General features: G+C 35.7%; 2 protein-coding genes across 4 annotated transcripts in view; one reads left to right on the forward strand and one right to left on the reverse strand.

Moving 5' to 3' along the window:
• LOC139148344 (uncharacterized) overlaps positions 1-3,166 on the forward strand; it is a 29,420-nt gene extending 26,254 nt beyond the window's left edge. The window contains exon 10 of one of the 2 annotated variants that reach the window (XM_070719739.1): positions 1,450-3,166. In XM_070719739.1, the coding sequence (XP_070575840.1) occupies positions 1,450-1,484 (35 nt within the window). In that variant the 3' untranslated portion in view covers positions 1,485-3,166. The remainder of the gene's footprint in view (positions 1-1,449) is intronic. The other variant, XM_070719740.1, reaches the window with a different exon arrangement.
• On the reverse strand, positions 2,990-16,535 carry LOC139148345 (acyl-coenzyme A thioesterase 8-like). Of its 2 annotated transcripts, none has more exons than XM_070719741.1 (6): positions 16,356-16,535; positions 14,753-14,895; positions 13,630-13,855; positions 11,616-11,797; positions 10,198-10,386; positions 2,990-3,674 (listed from the first exon to the last, which is right to left on the reverse strand). In XM_070719741.1, the coding sequence occupies exons 1-6, from the start codon at positions 16,466-16,468 to the stop codon at positions 3,565-3,567; spliced, it is 963 nt and encodes a 320-aa protein (XP_070575842.1). In that variant the 5' UTR covers positions 16,469-16,535; the 3' UTR covers positions 2,990-3,564. The 2 variants fall into 2 exon arrangements, with proteins under 2 accessions (XP_070575842.1, XP_070575843.1); XM_070719742.1 differs by lacking the exon at positions 16,356-16,535 and adding an exon at positions 15,204-15,287.
• Between the last annotated feature and the right edge of the window lie 2,738 nt (positions 16,536-19,273).

Here is a 19,273-nt window from a genome sequence, read left to right on the forward strand (position 1 = left end):
TAATCGGACTCCTTGTTGGACATGACCTCCTGCAGAACATGTGGATTATGTTGACAGTCAAAATTCGTTGAAATTCACAAGACAGAGGCTTAATAAGCGGCCCAAAACTGCCAATCACACTTGGTGGGTAATTTGTGACTCAGCGTGACCTGTACTTGTAATGATGTAATCCGGTCGATGATTGGCTAAAAGCCGGAATACATTATCATAATGAGTCGCATATTTTGGAAATGACCCGAACTGGTATTTTCTCTTTAATCTTATCTTCATTCTCTGCATATCAAGTATAAATTTCTACTGTATCGGATTTAAAACTTTTATCTGTGTTTGAGGGGTTTGCAGCGGTGAACCTCCATCGCACAGACGTATCAGATTGTAGCATGTTTTATCTAGGTTAGACAGGTTCGTAATGCCAAGGGTTATGTAGCTGTCAAATTCATGAATCAGAAAGCCTTTGGAAAATATTTGATATGATATGAAGGAAATAAAAATTGTGAGTTGTAGTTCTGTTATTATATTCATAGTTTCAATTCAATTGAAATACTCACACTGTTTTCAATGAAATAATCTGAGATTATGTGCAATTGGAAGACAACTATACCAAGAACTCAACACAAACATTGTAATACATTTTCACACAATATTTACAGCTTGACTTTTCAAAATCATCTGTATGTTGAAGAGCTGCTTCTGTTTTATCTGACCATAAAGTTTAAATTTGTACGTATTGCAAGGTTGTGGGTGCTTATTGTTCAATCACAACAGATATGATGACCAGGGGTTGTTTTCAATGTGAAACAAGTAAACAAATTTTCATGTGATGAAAATCCCAAACCTAGCAGTGAAAGTCATATTCCCCATTTATACTTAGTCTGCCTAGGTTGGCTAAACTGAAAATTCAATAGTTTCACCACAGACACAAGAGAAAACAGCCACTTCAACAGACTCAGACTTATCCAATATACTTCACGATGATTGAACATTCCCCAGTAAACCTTTCAAGCAACTCACTAAAAGATATACACTACTCAGTGTGTTTCAGTGCAAGAAGTGGACTCAAGTGAACTGTCAATCAATTTCAGTGTAAGACCACCTAGCTTGATAGCAATTATCACACCTGCTGAGAGTCTCATCGTGTTTTTCAGTCACAGTAACAGTGCGTGTTGTATGCTGGACTGAAAGTTGCCAAAGATCTTGTCAATATTTGGAATCAGAATTTTTGTTAATCACTTCTAAAAACAATTTCAGTACCTCTCTTCCTTCCTTCAACTTTTCTGAAGATACATTTTGTGACTGCATTATTTTGCCAGGAATGTTCTTTGCATAACACATGTAGTCAGCGTACAGCACAGGATTGCTAGTATGGTTGTTGAAATATGGGCCCTTACTGTGTGAAAAATTTGAGGCAGTCATGTGTTCCATCGTAATGTATATGCTATCATCTTACAGCACGACTGAGCATCTCTACTAATGAAGATTTCTAATTACGGTGTCCAAAGTCAGTACAGTAAGAGCCTTAAGTTTATTTTGTATCTATTTCATGCACTCCATTTTTCAGTATCTCCTTTTTTATCAATCAACGATTTTAGTATTTTATAAGTGGCGTTTTGCCCAAACCTGTGTGGACTTCCATGTCATCACTTTTCAACAGAGCGAACAAGTTACTGATTTCTTTTTCTCTGATCCCTCAGAAATAATTTGTAGTTTTGTAATAGACTTTATTAGTTTCATCATTGTTACTGCCATGTCTGTGTACGTTTTGTTTTAAACTTCAACTGATATTGAGTTGCTGACAACCAATCTCATGAAAATCATTCTTTCTCACAATCCTCATCTATTTAATTATGTATATTTATTAACAATATTGTTTTTTATTATTAAGTACCAGTAGTCACAAGCAGGTTCTGTTCACTGATACAGAGCAATGATTTTCAACTTGCTATGTATCTTAATTCTTTCATTTTTCAATTTTAAACTTAGATGTATTGGCCACAGGTAATGGAATAGATGTATCAACATTTCTGGCAATTCAAGTATTAAGATCAACTGACAATATTTCCAATTGACTTACCGCAAATGATATTGTTCAGATTTTAGTGTGTAGGGAATATGACTGTAACAAAAGTGAAATTTGGTATGAATATTGTCTTCAGATTTGTTTTGTTTGAGGGAAATTCGGTATTGAAAATCTACCAGCAATCAATACATTTATTGAAATGAATTTGTTCAAGTGTGGCCAGTCACAAACTCAGATTTGAATTTTACAACCTAGAAAATCTTTTCTCTTGCACCCATATTTTGAAATCAGTAATATGATACAGTGTAGATATTCATACAGATTACTTCTCACATTACTCATATCAATAGCAGTCTAAGGATTCAGGTTACACAACATGTACTTCTTGTGTATAAAGTGTGGTCTTGTTGACAATCTACTCATCAAATTTTAGCTTTGAAGAGGTAAATCCTACAATGCTTTGTGTTCTTGTTAAAGTTGACGGATTCCCCATCAGATTACATTGACACACTGTGATATCTCACACAATAAATTTCATTTACTGCCTTTTATGTGCAATAGTGTATTAAATTTTTTGCTAAAATGAGATTTTAAATGTCAGCAATACTGCCACAAACTTTAGCTGACAACTCCAGAAGTAGCTCTAACATCTCATTCTTTGTATCAGATGTAGAGTTCACAGATTATAAAGCTACTAATTGACTTCTAATCACTACCATCCTTTTCTGTATACCACTAGTACTCTACATACTACAGATACTGGTAATTTGCTTTAGATTCATTTTCGTATCGACCCCAACCTATAAAGGAGATAATTTTCATTCAATATCTATTACTTTTGAACTGAACACGGATAAGATTTTGTATTGCTTGACATAAAGTCACTGAGAATGTGTCATTGAGGAATCCAATGTATGTCTTCCCCAGTTTTCTTAGGAAACTATTATCGAATCACACCAGGAGTCATACTGCTGATATTTTCTTCAAATTTTAATATATGAATAATTAAAGTTGCAGTTTGAATAATATAAAAGCATATTGTTAATTACAGCAAAGGAATCATTCTTGAAAAATCTCATTTCTAGTCAGTCTTCATTATTGCACATTTTATTTTCGTCAATAAAATTTTTCTATTTTTTGAAATGAAAATTTGTCAGAAGCATTCATTCCTACAGACCTGAGCAGACATCAGTGCAACATTTCTTCTCAGAAAATCCAGCACTGAAATTTCACTTTGGAACAGTGTAACAAAGTAAACATGTAAATGACATCTCATATGTCAAATATCAATATGAAACATCAAAAGTGAATGTAATTTCCTGTCGAGATTCTCTTGCTTTTGTCAATTTGATACCAAATAAATCATACAGAACGCAGTATAAATTTTATAAGAGTATTAGAACTTCCTAGATTACATCAAACGGGCTGTGTTAATGCAGCCTGCAAGAGAAGCCTGATTTTATGATTAATTTAAAAAGATAGGGTTTTTCTGACTTCAGCCGGAGTATTTCACAGGAGGAAAAAAAAAAACTGATTTGTGAAAGTTGTCAGAGTTTGCTGCTTCCTGCACTTCTGAGAACACATTCTTGTGCAACTGATATGGCCAGTGTTCCATCCCGTCTCCACAGTCTACCCAAGTTGAAACCACGCCCTGCACCTGTGCAGTCATACAAACAAATGTACCCATAATATTACAAAAGCAGACCTAGACATGTTACACATGTTACACGATTTTTGCTGTGCATATGAACTTGTTTTATTTCTGCGCACTGGTGCATCAGTGCATCCTGTTGAGATTATTATTAGTGTGTATCCTACACATTAATTAATTTTCAAAATATTTGTACATTCATGTCTAAATTTGGGTTGTCATTGCGCACCATTCTTATTACAACATTTACCAGCCACTGGTCAAGTCCCTACACAGAAAACAATGCAACTCAAACCAAAACAGTGGAAGCCAATGGGCTTAGTACAGTACCAGTAGATATTTTTCTTTGTCTGAAGAGAAAATTATTTCAGACTGGGACTGTGGCTGCAGTCTTAATATTTTGCAGTAATGTAGGTCATTTCCCCCACACTCATCATGACCTGAGTTCAATTAGTCTAGAACATTCCCAAGGTCACTGCCCTTGATGACCTCACAACCTTGAATTCAATTAGTCATGTTTGGAATGTTCTGGAAAGTTGATTAGTTGTGTAAGGGAGATAATTTTAGAACAGTAATTACATGTCAATAAAAGTTCTAGATTGTTCTTATATGCCTTTATAAAAGGGACGCGCTCAGCTTTCAGTCAGACTTTTGGGATCGTGTCTCTTGTGTGTTACTAAACTCCAGCAGTAGTCATTCTCAAGACTTTTCAAGACCTTCACTGTCAACGCTGGATTTATACTGTGGACTTTGTGCAGCTTCAAGCCTGCAAGCCAAAGGACTGTTCATTCATCCGACTGACTGTTACAACTCTGAGACTGGAGCTTTGCCGTCCCAGCTGAGATAAGTAGTCTGTACACTTTTAAAGCTTGTACTCTATCCCTGACTTAGCAATTAGTTTTATTTTCGTAATAAATTTTGTTTAAACGGAAACTGCTGAGTTCACCCTTTTGTTCGTTTTCTCTGCACGTAACAAAATTGGGGGCTCGTCCAGGAGACGAATATTTTGAGCCGTTTGACAACATTTTGCCTACCTTTTCAAAACTACTGTATACTGTGAACTCAGCGAAATTCAATCATGGCGGAATTCAAGCCAGACGAATTTATGGATGACCTTGATCAGGACGCATTTGATTCCCTCAAAAAAGACAACCTCATTGCACTGGCCAATTTCCTTAAAGTAGAAGTCAAAAGATCTATGCGCAAGCGAGAAATTCAATTCAAGATTGCAAAACATTTAGTTAATTCTGGCCATTTTGAAGAGTCTGCCTTAAAAGATTATGAGCCTGAGTCTTCCAGTTCGAACTCAAAAAATTAGAATTAGAAATTCAGGCAGATTTGGAGCTTAAAAAATTGGCATTAGAAAAAGAAAAAATACAAATGCAATTACAAATGAAAGAAAAAGAATTGCAAATGGAAGAAAGACAGAAAGAAAAAGAAAGGCAGGAAAGATTAGAAATGGAAGAAAGACAGAAAGAGAGGGAATTGGAAATGAAAGAAAAGAATTGCAAATGGAAGAAAGACAAAGGGAGAAAGAAAGAGAGGAAAAAGAAAAGGAAAGAGAATTAGCTGAACACCGACTGCAGTTAGAAATGAGACGTTTAGAGCTTGGAAAGTCAGGAAAATTCTTCCCTTCAGACAATTTTGACATCACTAAGCATTTCAGGTTAGTTCCCCCTTTCCAAGAAAAGGATGTTGATAAATATTTTCTCCATTTTGAGAAAATTGCTCAGAGTCTGAATTGGCCTAAGGAGTCCTGGTCTATGCTTTTGCAGAGTGCTTTGGTGGGCAAAGCCAGAGAAATTTACATTCAGTTGTCAGTAGAGCAGGCTTCAGATTATGATTCTGTGAAGGAATTAATTCTCAAGGGTTATGAGTTGGTGCCTGAAGCTTACCGTCAGAAATTTAGGGATTGTGAGAAGGTGAAAGATCAAACTTACGTTGAATTTGCTCGAACAAAAGAACAACTGTTTGATCGTTGGTGTTCTTCGGAAAAGGTCAGTCAGAATTATGACAAATTACGACAACTTGTTTTGATTGAGGAATTTAAAAGGTGCATCCGGAGTGACATCAAGACGTTTATCAATGAACAAAAGGCAGATACATTGGAGGTTGCTGCACGTTTGGCCGATGATTATTCATTGACCCACAAATCTTCATTTCTCAGCAAACCATCCCAGTCCTTTTCATACAGAAACAATGCAGGTAAATTTAACTCCTCCTTTTCATCCAAGAATTTTTCAAAGGAGAGTAGGAAATCAAATGACAACAGTTCACAAAATTCAAGTAACACTTCCACATCATCAGATCCCAAGTCTCAATCTCCTTCTGACAAACAGTTCGGTACACTTTCTTGTAATTATTGTAAGAAAGACGGCCATTTAATGTCAGAGTGTTTCAAGTTGAAAAGAAAACGTGAAGGTCAAAGTGGTCAAAGTGGATCTAAGCCCACCGGCTTTATTTCTTCATCAACTCAATTAGAGTCTAATAATGTGTGCAACACATTTTCTGAGGTTAAACCCCTCTTATCCCCAATTAATGAGGTCAAGGTCAATTCTTCTCAAGATAGCATTATGGGTATTTTCGAACCATTTATTCATGATGGTTTTATATCACTTTCTAGTGATTTTTCTTCCGCTACCCCTGTCAAAATTTTAAGAGATACCGGGGCTTCCCAGTCTCTTTTGTTGGCAGATACCCTGCCGTTTTCTGAAAAGTCATTTTCAGGTTCTAAGTTCTTATTAAGGGGGTAGATTGCAATGACTTTATTCCTGTTCCTCTCCATAATGTCTATTTGTCTTCGGACTTTGTTTCTGGACCTGTGACTTTAGGTATTAGGCCTTTTTTGCCTTTTGAAGGGATTCACCTTCTTCTTGGAAACGACCTTGCTGGGGACAAGGTCATTACTAATCCACTTGTGACTGATAATCCTAGTTTAGATCAAAATCCAGAGCCAATAGAGGAAGACATTCCCGGCCTTTTCCCATCATGTGCCATTACTCGAGCCATGTCAAAGAAAACTTCTGAGAATCAAAATACTCTCAAAAATAATGTCACAGATGTTGACTTAAATGACACCTTCTCAGTCAGGTGTTTGACACGGAGCATTCCGTTATCCCTCGTGGATTTGAAACTTCCAGTAAAACTTCTGCTGACCAAAGTCAGACATTTTCTAGATCAAATCTCATTGCAGAACAACACAAAGACCCAGATATTTTGTCTTTGTTTGACAGGGTAGATGATGAAGGTAAAACTTCAGATAGCTCTGTTTCCTATTATACAAAATCTGGTATTCTCATGCGTAAATGGAGACCTCCAGATGTCTTGGTTGATGACGATTGGGCTATAAAACATCAAATTGTGGTTCCAAAGCCCTACCATGCTGAAATATTGCGCCTGGCCCATGAAACGCCCTGGGCTGGTCATTAGGTGTAAGGAAAACTTATCATAAAATTCTCAGTCACTTTTATTGGCCTAATCTCAGGCAGGATGTAGCACATTTCTGTAAAACTTGTCACACATGTCAAATGGTAGGAAAGCCAAATCAGACCATTCCAAAGGCCCCTTTACAGCCAATTCCTGCATTTCAAGAACCATTTAGTAGGATACTAATAGACTGTGTTGGGCCCCTACCAAAAACAAGATCAGGAAATGAGTACATGCTGACAATAATGTGTACATCAACTCGGTTCCACGAAGCCATACCACTGAGAAACATAAAGACAAAGACTATAGTGAGAGCTTTAGTCAAATTTTCACTTTATTTGGCCTCCCTAAATGTGTCCAGTCCGATCAAGGCTCCAACTTTATGTCTGGAATTTTTCAACAAGTAATGGATCAGCTAGGCATTAAACAGTATAGGTCATCCGCCTATCATCCAGAAAGTCAGGGTGCTCTTGAGCGATTTCATCAAACTTTGAAAAACATGATTAGGACCTACTGTTTTGACACAGAGAAGCAGTGGGATGAAGGAATTCATTTTCTGCTCTTTGCTGTTAGAGAGTCAATTCAAGAGTCTCTTGGTTTTAGCCCATTTGAGCTTGTATTTGGACATACAGTCCGTGGCCCACTTAAGCTCGTTAAAGAGAAATTCCTATCAGACGATGATGATTGTCTGAATATTTTGCAATATGTGTCAGATTTTCGTACGAAACTCTCTAAAGCATGTGAATTAGCCAGAGAAAATCTTGAGTCATCTCAGCAGTCAATGAAAATCAAATATGATAAAAGCACCTCAAAACGGAAGTTTGAACCAGGTCAAAAAGTTCTTGTTCTACTTCCAATTCCTGGCAAACCACTCCATGCTCGTTACTTTGGGCCATATCTAATTGATAAGAAATTGAGTGATTTAAATTACATCATAATAACACCTGACAGGCGAAAACAAAAACAGCTATGTCACATAAATATGCTTAAGCCATATTTGGATAGGGATAATCCTACTATAACTCAGCCTGTCAGTGCAGTCAGTTCAAACCATTATGAAGATAGTGATACTGAAACTGACTTGAGTGAAAATACTCTAAACTCAAAGCTGGGCTCGGTCAAGCTTCAGAACTCAGAAATCCTGGAGAAGCTGGAGTCTACAAAGTTGGCACACCTCCAGCCAGAACAACAACAACAGCTGAAAGAACCAATCCATGAACATTTGTTTCAAGATGTTCCAACAAGGACAAACATCATCTATCACAACGAAGATGTCTGCGACAGTAATCCAGTGGAACAACATCCAGACAGACTGAATCCTGCGAAAGCGGAATATCTCCAAGAGGAAGCCAAGTATTTGCCGAACAATGACTTTATCGAATTCAATAAAAATAACTGGACTTTGCAATCCATACTTTATGCCAAATTCAGTGCCATTTCGAGTTTTCCAATATCCAATTGCAAGAGGATAGTCATGGGACAGATCATCCTGTTTGCTATTTTTCACGCAAATTTAACAAATCCCAGAGAAACTACTCTACAATTGAAAAAGAGTGTTTATCTTTGATATTAGCTTTACAGCATTTTGAAGTTTATGTTACTTCTTCAAATCAGCCAATAGTGGTTTATATTGATCACAACCCTCTTGTTTTTCTGCAGAAATTTAAAGGCAAAAATCAGAGATTGCTAAGATGGAGTTTAATGTTACAGGAGTTTAATCTTGATATTAGACATATCAAAGGCAGAGACAATTTAATTGCAGACTGTCTCTCTCGTATTTAGAGTTTATTGTTGTTCACTTTCAAGAAATTTTACTTTAGAGTAAAACAAATTTGAGTACTTAAATCTTTTTCAAGATTACATTTGCAAAAGAAAGATTTTTCTTGAAAAATTTTCTTTTTTTGAAGAGGGGGTGTGTTATGTAGGTCATTTCCCCCACACTCATCATGACCTGAGTTCAATTAGTCTAGAACATTCCAAGGTCACTGCCCTTGATGACCTCACAACCTTGAATTCAATTAGTCATGTTTGGAATGTTCTGGAAAGTTGATTAGTTGTGTAAGGGAGATAATTTTAGAACAGTAATTAGCATGTCAATAAAAGTTCTAGATTGTTCTTATATGCCTTTATAAAAGGGACGTGCTCAGCTTCCAGTCAGACTTTTGGGATCGTGTCTCTTGTGTGTTACTAAACTCCAGCAGTAGTCATTCTCAAGACTTTTCAAGACCTTCACTGTCAACGCTGGATTTATACTGTGGACTTTGTGCAGCTTCAAGCCTGCAAGCCAAAGGACTGTTCATTCATCCGACTGACTGTTACAACTCTGAGACTGGAGCTTTGCCGTCCCAGCTGAGATAAGTAGTCTGTACACTTTTAAAGCTTGTACTCTATCCCTGACTTAGCAATTAGTTTTATTTTCGTAATAAATTTTGTTTAAACGTTAACTGCTGAGTTCACCCTTTTGTTCGTTTTCTCTGCACGTAACAATATTTGCAATAAGGAAAGGAATACAACTGCCAGTAGAGTTCATATGTAAACCAAGTACTTCAAAGGAGCTCTGTACCAGTATACTTAAAATAGAATTTTGATGATAGAAGTCATTAAAAGAAGTAAAACTTTTCAAAATGTATGACTGCTGCTGATATCCCAGTCTTACATCATTTCCCTTTAAACAAACTTGAACAAACTACAGAATGATATCTATTCATTTCACCATGGTTACTATCTGTAAACAAACTAACAAACTATAGATATCTATTCATTACACTATGGTTAATAACTGTAAACAAACTAACAAACTATAGATATTTATTCATTACACTATGGTTATTAACTGTAAACAACTAACAAACTATAGTTATCTATTCATTTCACCACAGTTACTAACTGCCGACAACTATAGACCTCATCACAAAACTCTCATACATAATTGCACTGGAATTTCTCTTTACTCTCAATCACAAAATAAGTTAATGTAATTTTCCAGATATCTTACAAAAATGCTTTGAGTAAACCTTTTCTGTGAACATGTCGTATGTGGTACTGTCCTATTGAAAGTCGACCCCCAGCACATAGCAGATTTGTAGAAAATGGTGATACTAACCTGAGCGAGGACTTTCACATTCATACAGCATCCATTCATCAATTCTGAATGGTGCATGAAACCACATGGAATGATCCAATGACGTGACCATGCTGACGATGACCTTTGGCCTTGCAAGATGTGATGTCATGGCTAGAATCATATCAGAGAAGTAAGCTGCAACACAGCGGTTTAAAAGACCATCATCACCTGAAAGTTAGACAAAAACAGTAGAGCTCCTAGAATACAGTTGGTGAATCTAATGTAATTATGCATACCACATCATTCTGAATAATCTGTTGCCAACGTACATACTGATACCACCAGTAGTAATCTCTAAGATTCTATACTGTCTATACCCTATGCAGAGATTTCTGGTTATCTAACAACCATGCTGGCAATATCTATGCAGAGATTTCTGGTTATCTAGCAACCATGCTGGCAATATCTATGCAGAGATTTCTGGTTATCTATCAACCATGCTGGCAATATCTATGCAGAGATTTCTGGTTATCCGTTAACATGCTGGCGATATCTATGCAGATATTTCTGGTTATCCGTTAACCATGCTGGCAATATCTATGCAGAGATTTCTGGTTATCAAGCAACTGTGCTGGCAATATCTATGCAGAGATTTCTGGTTATATATCAACCATGCTGGCAATATATCTATGCAGAGATTTCTGGTTACCTATCAACCATGCTGGCAATATCTATGCAGAGATTTCTGGTTATCCGTTAACATGCTGGCGATATCTATGCAGATATTTCTGGTTATCCGTTAACCATGCTGGCAATATCTATGCAGAGATTTCTGGTTATCAAGCAACTGTGCTGGCAATATCTATGCAGAGATTTCTGGTTATCTATCAACCATGCTGGCAATATATCTATGCAGAGATTTCTGGTTATCTATCAACCATGCTGGCAATATATCTATGCAGAGATTTCTGGTTATCTAGCAAGCATACTGGCAATATCTATGCAGAGATTTCTGGTTATCTAGCAACCATGCTGGCAACGTCTATACATTATGCAGAGATTTGTAGTGTAGGATCTTTCCTCGGTTATGGCATACACTGTAAACGAGGAGACATCCTAGAATAAGAGATTTCTGGTTACCAGTATCTGTCAAATATGCTGATATAATAATATCTGTACACTGTAAGGAGATTTCTAGTTATCTATAAAAAAAATCTTTTAACCATGCTGGCAATCTCAACTTCAGATCTTCTCGATCACCACATCAACTCTGCACAATGTAATAATCCAATCTAATGACCCGTAACATATCTTTTCTTTCCCTAAGTGAACACCATCTGAATAGTACACAATCATCCATTGGCTGATGTTGCATGTTTTTTCACTAAGCCTGTGATTTCTCTCAAACCCTGATATGCTGTTTCCATGCAGTAATCTGGCAATTGGCTATGGCTTACCTATATTTCCTAAAGCTTTCATCCACACGACTCTCTTGGGTTCATCAGTATTCTCCAGCTGTAACGCTTTCTGCAACAGAACTGCTGGGAGTACAGCTGTTGGGTTAAGTGGCTTTATTTCCATGGGGACTTCAGCTGTGCGTCTCTTACGTATGTAGTCTTGAACAGGTTCTGGAAACTCACTATAAGCAAAAACTTAGAAGTGTTCTATTTTGCAGCGAGTAAATTACGCTACTGGGATTTGGAGCATTAAGCTCAGCATTAACTCAATGCCTTTTCAAGTTAAATATTTAGGGGCATTTTTCACCTCATTAACCTTTACATTCTTGTGCAACTTATAGAATTTTCATGTGATCTTCATCGAAAAACTACACTAGATATGTGACTTCAGTCTACATATCTTAAAATGTTGCTAAGCAAGTGAGGACATGTATTCTCATTCTGACAAGAGACAAACCACAATCACAAGGTTTAATAATTTTACTGTTTGAAGTGCAGGACTTGGAAAACAAATCATAGAGATTTTCACCTATATAAAAACAACCTAGGCTTCAGGTAGGATGTGCCTCTGGGATAGACATTCAGACTCTCAAAATTTTACAATACTTTTGACTAGTGTACTGCTTGTGGAAACTCATTTTAAAGTTTGTGAAGTCAATGAAGTATTTCTTCATTTAGGTTCTGTCAAAGTTGAACAATGTAATTATTCTCCATTAAGTTAAGATACGAATAGAATGATAGCCATTTTGGATTTTACATATACGGGCAATACTAGGTTTTGTGCAATTATTTCTCTTTTACCAAATTTGCATGGTGACCCCTGGTTTTTCTTTATTTTGAAAGATGTTTCAATGTTAAAGTTTCTTTAAAGAAAATTGGAGCAAACTTTAAGTCTACCAGTTTAGAGGTGCATGCTACCTTAAGGTAAAGGTTGGAAAGGCTAGAGCATCAGTTATAAATTTCAACAAAACTATTAAAATATAAAGTAGTCAACATTCTCTGTGGAATAAAAAAACTAGACATTTGGGCACAAAGGCATTGCAGAGTTATAGCCTGTTAAAACTTCTGAAAAACTGACCAAATAAGAAGAAGTTGGGGAGTCCTTAGTGTATTAACTATGGTAGAGGTCCCCTAGCTTTTAATAAAATGTTTGAAAAGGGAAAGTCATTATTTGCTGTTTTTCAGGAAAGTTTGACAAGGCGGTGCTGGCATTCAGAGTGAGTGACTGCTATTGTAAATGCATTTTTAGATTTTTTGAGTGTCAAAGAGGTGTCAAAAGTGAGATTAACCAAAAAAACTGCTCTATGACTTCAAAAGAGGGGTGCAAATATGGCTTGTTTTCAACATTTTTGACAGAATAACAGTTTTCCTACATAATTGTATACCAATTTAATCCAACTTTGAAATGAGATATGGGACATGGAATTTTTACAGCCTATTAACAAGGTTACAGATAAGATTTGTACGTGCAATTTTCCTGTATTTGAAGTACTTTTTGAAAAATCACATTTTGAAATTTGAAAGAATTTTTAACAATTTTTTGATATATAAACCCATGTAAAATCATAAAAACAAATTTTATTTACAAATCCTGCCGTCCAAATCTTACAATAAATAGTGTCAACATATTTATAACTAATTTGGTAATATTAATACTATACATTATTATTAAATTCAAATATGTAAAAAAATATGAAAAATTAAATTTTAATATTTACTGGTGTCATATTTCAAAATCATGGCTGCAAATATACAATTTTTATATTCTTTGGAGAAAATATTAACTAAGGGAGTTATCCTGAAAATTTGAACTAAATATCTTGATTCTAACACTTGAAACTTGACATTAACTCTGAGAAAAGATTGGTGCAAAAATAGCCTTTTCAACTACCTTAAGATAAAGTCTGATAAGATTGTAAAAAGTGCTTGAATTCCTCAACAGAAAACGATGACAACTTCCTATCCTGACACTAAAATACATGATATGGTATTCCAATAACCAATGACATCTCACATTAGATACTTCTCTGTTACTTCTCTTGCACTCAGTAACTGTTCAGGTGGTGGTACCACTGGCATGGTGTACTGGTGTTTAAACTCAGAATATTCTTCTCTGTTGAATGAAGCTTGCATCGTCAGAATTGCATTACCCTGTTGAATAGCACTGACAGATCGCGTAGCGTAACTTTTGCCATCTCGTACCCTCTGAACTTGATACAAGATTGGGCGAATATTCTTTCCTTGTTATGGAACAAAAATTAAAATAGAACATATTAGTACAACATACGTAAGTACCATTATTATTTTCTTGTTGTGTAATAAAAAATTTGACTAAGTACATATTCAAAATATCACAGACAATATGGTAAGTGATTATGCAAAATATCACACTGATAAACACTATGATAAGTCTTCTCTTACCCACTGTCAATCCCTACGGAACTTTCCAAACAATAGCAATCTAGCATTATGATAAAATTTTGGCAAAGACCAGCCAAACTGTAATGGCAGTTTCTCTACGCCAGTATTAGAAACAGCTAGGCTAGAAATATTCATTATTGAAGTGACTTATGGCTAAAGAAAGTTTGATGTGTCTTTCTGTACACTGTAATAATTGTTATTTCTTGAGAATCTGATATACATGTCTCTGTTTTAGCCAATCATTTATCTGATTCAAACTTTTTTCCAAAGTCAGAAATGACTTCAAGAAAACTATAACTTTTTCCTGACGAGCTACAGTAAGTTTTTCTGAACCTTTCACTTCAAGTATTTACAAATATTTAACCTCAATTTTGAGTCTTCTGCAGAGAGGCTAGTACATTTTAAATTTTGAAAAATTTTGAAAATTTTGCTAATAATATTAATATAAAGTTGAAGTCCATTATACCATAACAGAATGCATATATATATATATATATATATATATATATATATATATATATATATATATATATATATATATATATATATATATAAATTCCTAAATTTCAAGATATTTGGTAAAACTTACCATTAGAGGAAAAATAATCTATTCCTATATTACACATTCTAATTCTGTAGCTTTAAACTATATTATTGCCCACAGATGTTTCATAACGTTTTCATTCTTCTCAGATAACTATTGACTGAAATCATACCTGGTCTGACAAAGTAAGCATGCAGTGAATGTGCATGCATTTTTTGGTCAACTGTTTTCCCAGCAGCCACCAAAGCTTGACCTATGACCTGACCTCCAAAGACAGCATTAGCATTCACCATTGGCTTCCAATGGTTACTGCTTCTAAAAATGAAAATCCGCAAAAAATCATAAATGTTCACACGATTCTATTGAGCTTGAATGTTTTCACATCACATAATGTAATATGACTTCAATCATGCAAACACAAATGTAAATGTCCAGCTAAAATAATCGTTGATGGCAAACCCAGAGTCTAATTCACAAGCTAACTTGTATTTACGTGATGCAAACATAATAGAGGATTCATACTTTCATCACAAACTCTGACTATGGGGACAAACAACTTTTAAATTCACAGACACATGATTATCGAAGTAAATTTTTGAGGTTGTTTGTGCATCCAGACTTACTTAATGATATTCAAATTAAGAGTGAGCACCAATTAACACCTTGTTTTCTTGAAAACCATCCTTCATTTCTAATAATCCGGTAATTAGAAGATGCTGGCGTCGTTTGTAATTACTCAAAAGCTACACAACAAAATGTTTCTCTACAGTCTCTTTGCATTGGAGGTTTCATCATTAGCATATACTTTCCTAACTTTCCAACCATGTGATATTACAGTAGAATGCACCTGGGGGACAGATATTCAGACTCTCAAACTTTTACAATTTTTTCTTGATCTACCACCTGTGGGGGTTCATTTTAAAGCTCTTGGTGTAAGAAAACTTTCTTCTGTCTTAGTTTTTTGAAAATCGAAAAACATTTTTTTTCCCCCATAGAGTTAACATGAGGATGGCAGCCATATTCAAATACCGGTAAATCTTGAGTCCATTTCTTTCTCTAGTACCAAAATTTCCATTGTGTCCCTAGATTTTTATTCTTGATTTTGAAAAGGCATGGTAGAAATATTCCTTGAGGAAAGTTTGAGCAAAAGTTTTAAGTCTTTCACTTTCGAGGCGTATCTCCCAGTGTACAGAATTGTAACCATTACGTATTGTTATCTTTAGTACCACAGGTGCTTGCAACGTTGCACGGACAGTCGATCGTAGGTTGAAGTAGTAGTATGAAGCCCACCCCCACCCAGGTTCGCCTTTGGCCTTACACTCCGGCCTTTCGGTCTATGAGCGACCATGGAGCTAATTTAGCTCAATGGATCGACAACCATCCAGGCTATACAAGCAGAGCTGCGAGCGCCTGTAGCATGTAATATTTACATATTACGGAAGTAATGGTCGTTGGCTATGACTTGGGGGCTATGACTTTCTACGGCAGAGCCAGCCTTCTCATGTAATTCGCCGACTTACTGAATCAAAAAATACTCTCTTGCGGGGGAGTCTTGGACTACTAGTATTATACTGTGTAACGAAGCTGGTGTTAACGAACGATACGAACAACATTGTGGAGTAGTACTAGAAAGTTTTGACGTAGTAGTTTTAGGCCTCGAAGTTCGAGCATACGCCGCATACGGGCAGTCTCAGTGCTTCGGTTTCTGGAATCTATGGTACACACGGACAAAAACAATTAATTTGCGATTACTTCATCAAGTTGAAGTCAATTACCTATATAGATTGACATCCAATTCTTCCAAATTAAGTACAGTATCTATCAAAATATTCCGTAAACTTCCGCGGCTTTTACGCTCTTCGTCTTCTTTACTGCCTTCCGTAGCCATTTTGTCTATTTTCACCTTTGACCCCTGAAAGTTTGTCGACTCGACGATGATGCAGTGGGCGTCATCACGGGTGTTCATATCAGAATCACAGGCGCTCCTTAGCTGGGTAGTCTGCTAAGTAGATCGATTTTCGGATCGATTGACACCATTGAAATAACACAAGCTGACGTAGAACAAGCAATTGGTCAATGCAAGAATGCAAATCTTGTGGGCCAGATGACATACCTAATGAGTTCTTGAAAAAGGGTGGCAAAAGTTTGGCTCAGTCGTTGACCTACCTGTTTAATGCTCTAAAAAACTTGAGAAAAATTCCTGATGAATGGAAGCAAGGAACAGTTATACCAATACACAAAAAGGGAGATTTGAAAGATTTGAACAACTATCGTGGCATAACTTTAAATTCTTGTGTTTCAAAACTATATTCAAAAATTATTGAAACAAAATTAAGAGGCTTTATTGAAAATAATAATATACTCGGAGAAATCCAGGAGGTTTTCGAAGTAATAGACGATGTGAGGACAACATTTTTACTTTGAAGGGTATAGCTGCCTTGAGGAAGTCAATGAATAAGTCAACATATGTAGCTTTTTTAGACTTCTCTAAAGCGTTCGACCGGGTATGGCGTGATGGTTTGAGAGTGATTTTATGGAAAGTAGGTATAAGAGGGAATCTCTGGGAAATTATTGATGACATGTATGATAGGGTGCTTACTAAAGTTAACTTTAATGACATTGAAACAGATTATTTTGAAACTACTGAAGGAGTAAAACAAGGGTGTGTTCTCAGCCCTTTGCTTTTTTCAATTTATATTAATGAATTTGCAAAAATGCTTAATGATTCAAATCTAGGTGTTCACATTGATAAGCAGTTGATACCAGGGCTTTTTTGGGCTGATGATGTTGCATTGATAGCAAATAATCACAAAGATTTACAAACTCTTTTAAACATCGCTAATAACTTTGCAGACAAATGGAAATTAACATTTAATCAACAGAAGTCAGAAATTATGTACTTTGGAAGGAAATTGCATACTAAAGATACAGTTTGGAAATTAGGTGATTTAATATTGAAAGAAACCAATTCATATAATTATTTAGGCGTGACTATCACAAGATCATTAAAAGATCATGAACATTTTAATATGATTTACAAAAAGGAATGAAATTGATTGCATACTGTAAATCACTCATTAATCACCATAATAGTTTTAACCGTTTTCAATATGGTGATGTTCTATGGACCAATATTGTTTTACCATCAATCAGCTATGGAAGCAGTGTATGGTTGTTAAAAAGTAAGGAAGACATTAGGAAATTGAGGAGTTTACAATACCAATTTGGAAAATTTCTGTTTAAAGAAAATAAAAACGTTGCCAGCTCTGCAGTTTTAGGTGATCTGGGCTGGATGGATATTCACAATTTGCTTGATAGATCACGTGTAAATTACCTAGATAGATTACAAAAAATGGACAATGATAGGTGGACCAAAGTAGTCTTTATTGCTCTCAATAAATCATATCAAAGTAATGCTAAGTTGGTATGGAATTGGCCAAAGTATGTACATGATACTCTCATTGACAATGGATTAGATCATCTCTATCAATCAGACCCTCCAATGAATGCAAGATGGCTGACAGTACTAGTTTCAGAACAATCAATAACCATAATGTTTTGGTTTCGTTCAAACAAACCATTGAGAATATGAAATCCTTGCAACACTATTCCTGGATTAAAAAAGATAATACACGAGAAAATTATGTGAATGATCCTCAAGATCATCATGGTGTTTCTTTATTTTTTAAAATTAGAACAAACTCTATCGACCTTGAAGGATATAAACTCAACTGGGCAAATTATAAAGGTAATGGAAAATGTAAACTTTGTTGTGATGAAATAGAAGATACTTACCACTTTCTTTTTACATGTAATTACTTCACTGAGAAGAGAAATTCTTTTTACCTGCATTTAAATGACGTTTTTTCAGAATTTGATAACAGCACTGTTATAAATAAGTTCCACTCTGGGAGCTTGAATTTTAGGTTTAATATTTATTTAGCAATACCTTGTGGGAGATAAACCACAACTTGGGAGAAAATGTCTCAAAATTGACCAAGACATACATAAAAACTCTCTGGAATATGAGGAATACTGCCCTTAAAGACTCATCATTGATTTGTGTTTAAAGATGGACTCTTTTCCCTTGCATCTTCTTGTTTGTCTGTGTGTGTTTGTTTTGTACTTAATGACACTGCTTTTCTGCAGTTTTTGCTTTTTAAACCGTTTCAAAGGTAATTGAATAAATAAATAAATAAATGATCCCGTAGTCGATATGCCCGCCACTGCAACCTAAATACTCACAAGGATGTGCAACAAAATCACTCAAAAAACACACCACCCGATTTGTCAACTGGCCGTGCGCTCGCACAAAACATCCAGAACTACACTCCCATAAAAGAAAAAAGTATTTAGGTTGCAGTGGCGGGCATATCGACTACGGGATCAATAGATCGATCCGAAAATCGATCTACTTAGCAGACTACCTAGCTAAGGAGCGCCTGTGATCAGAATCAGGGAAACAACATGAACCGTTGAACCAACATGACATCGTTTCTTTACGTATGTTGCTGGCAGCATGGAATATACAAGAAAAATGATGAGAGAGAATTGTATTATTATCTTACTTCTTGAACCACATCTAATGGAAAAAGACATTTTAATTTTGAGGAGTGTTCACTAGCACCTCTGTGGAAATAGGCCTAATGAAGAAACACTCCCAAAGTCCACCAAAAAATAGTTCAACGGATTA

This window comes from Ptychodera flava, chromosome 13 (genome assembly GCF_041260155.1).
Source record: "Ptychodera flava strain L36383 chromosome 13, AS_Pfla_20210202, whole genome shotgun sequence".
Taxonomy (NCBI): Eukaryota; Metazoa; Hemichordata; class Enteropneusta; family Ptychoderidae; genus Ptychodera; species Ptychodera flava.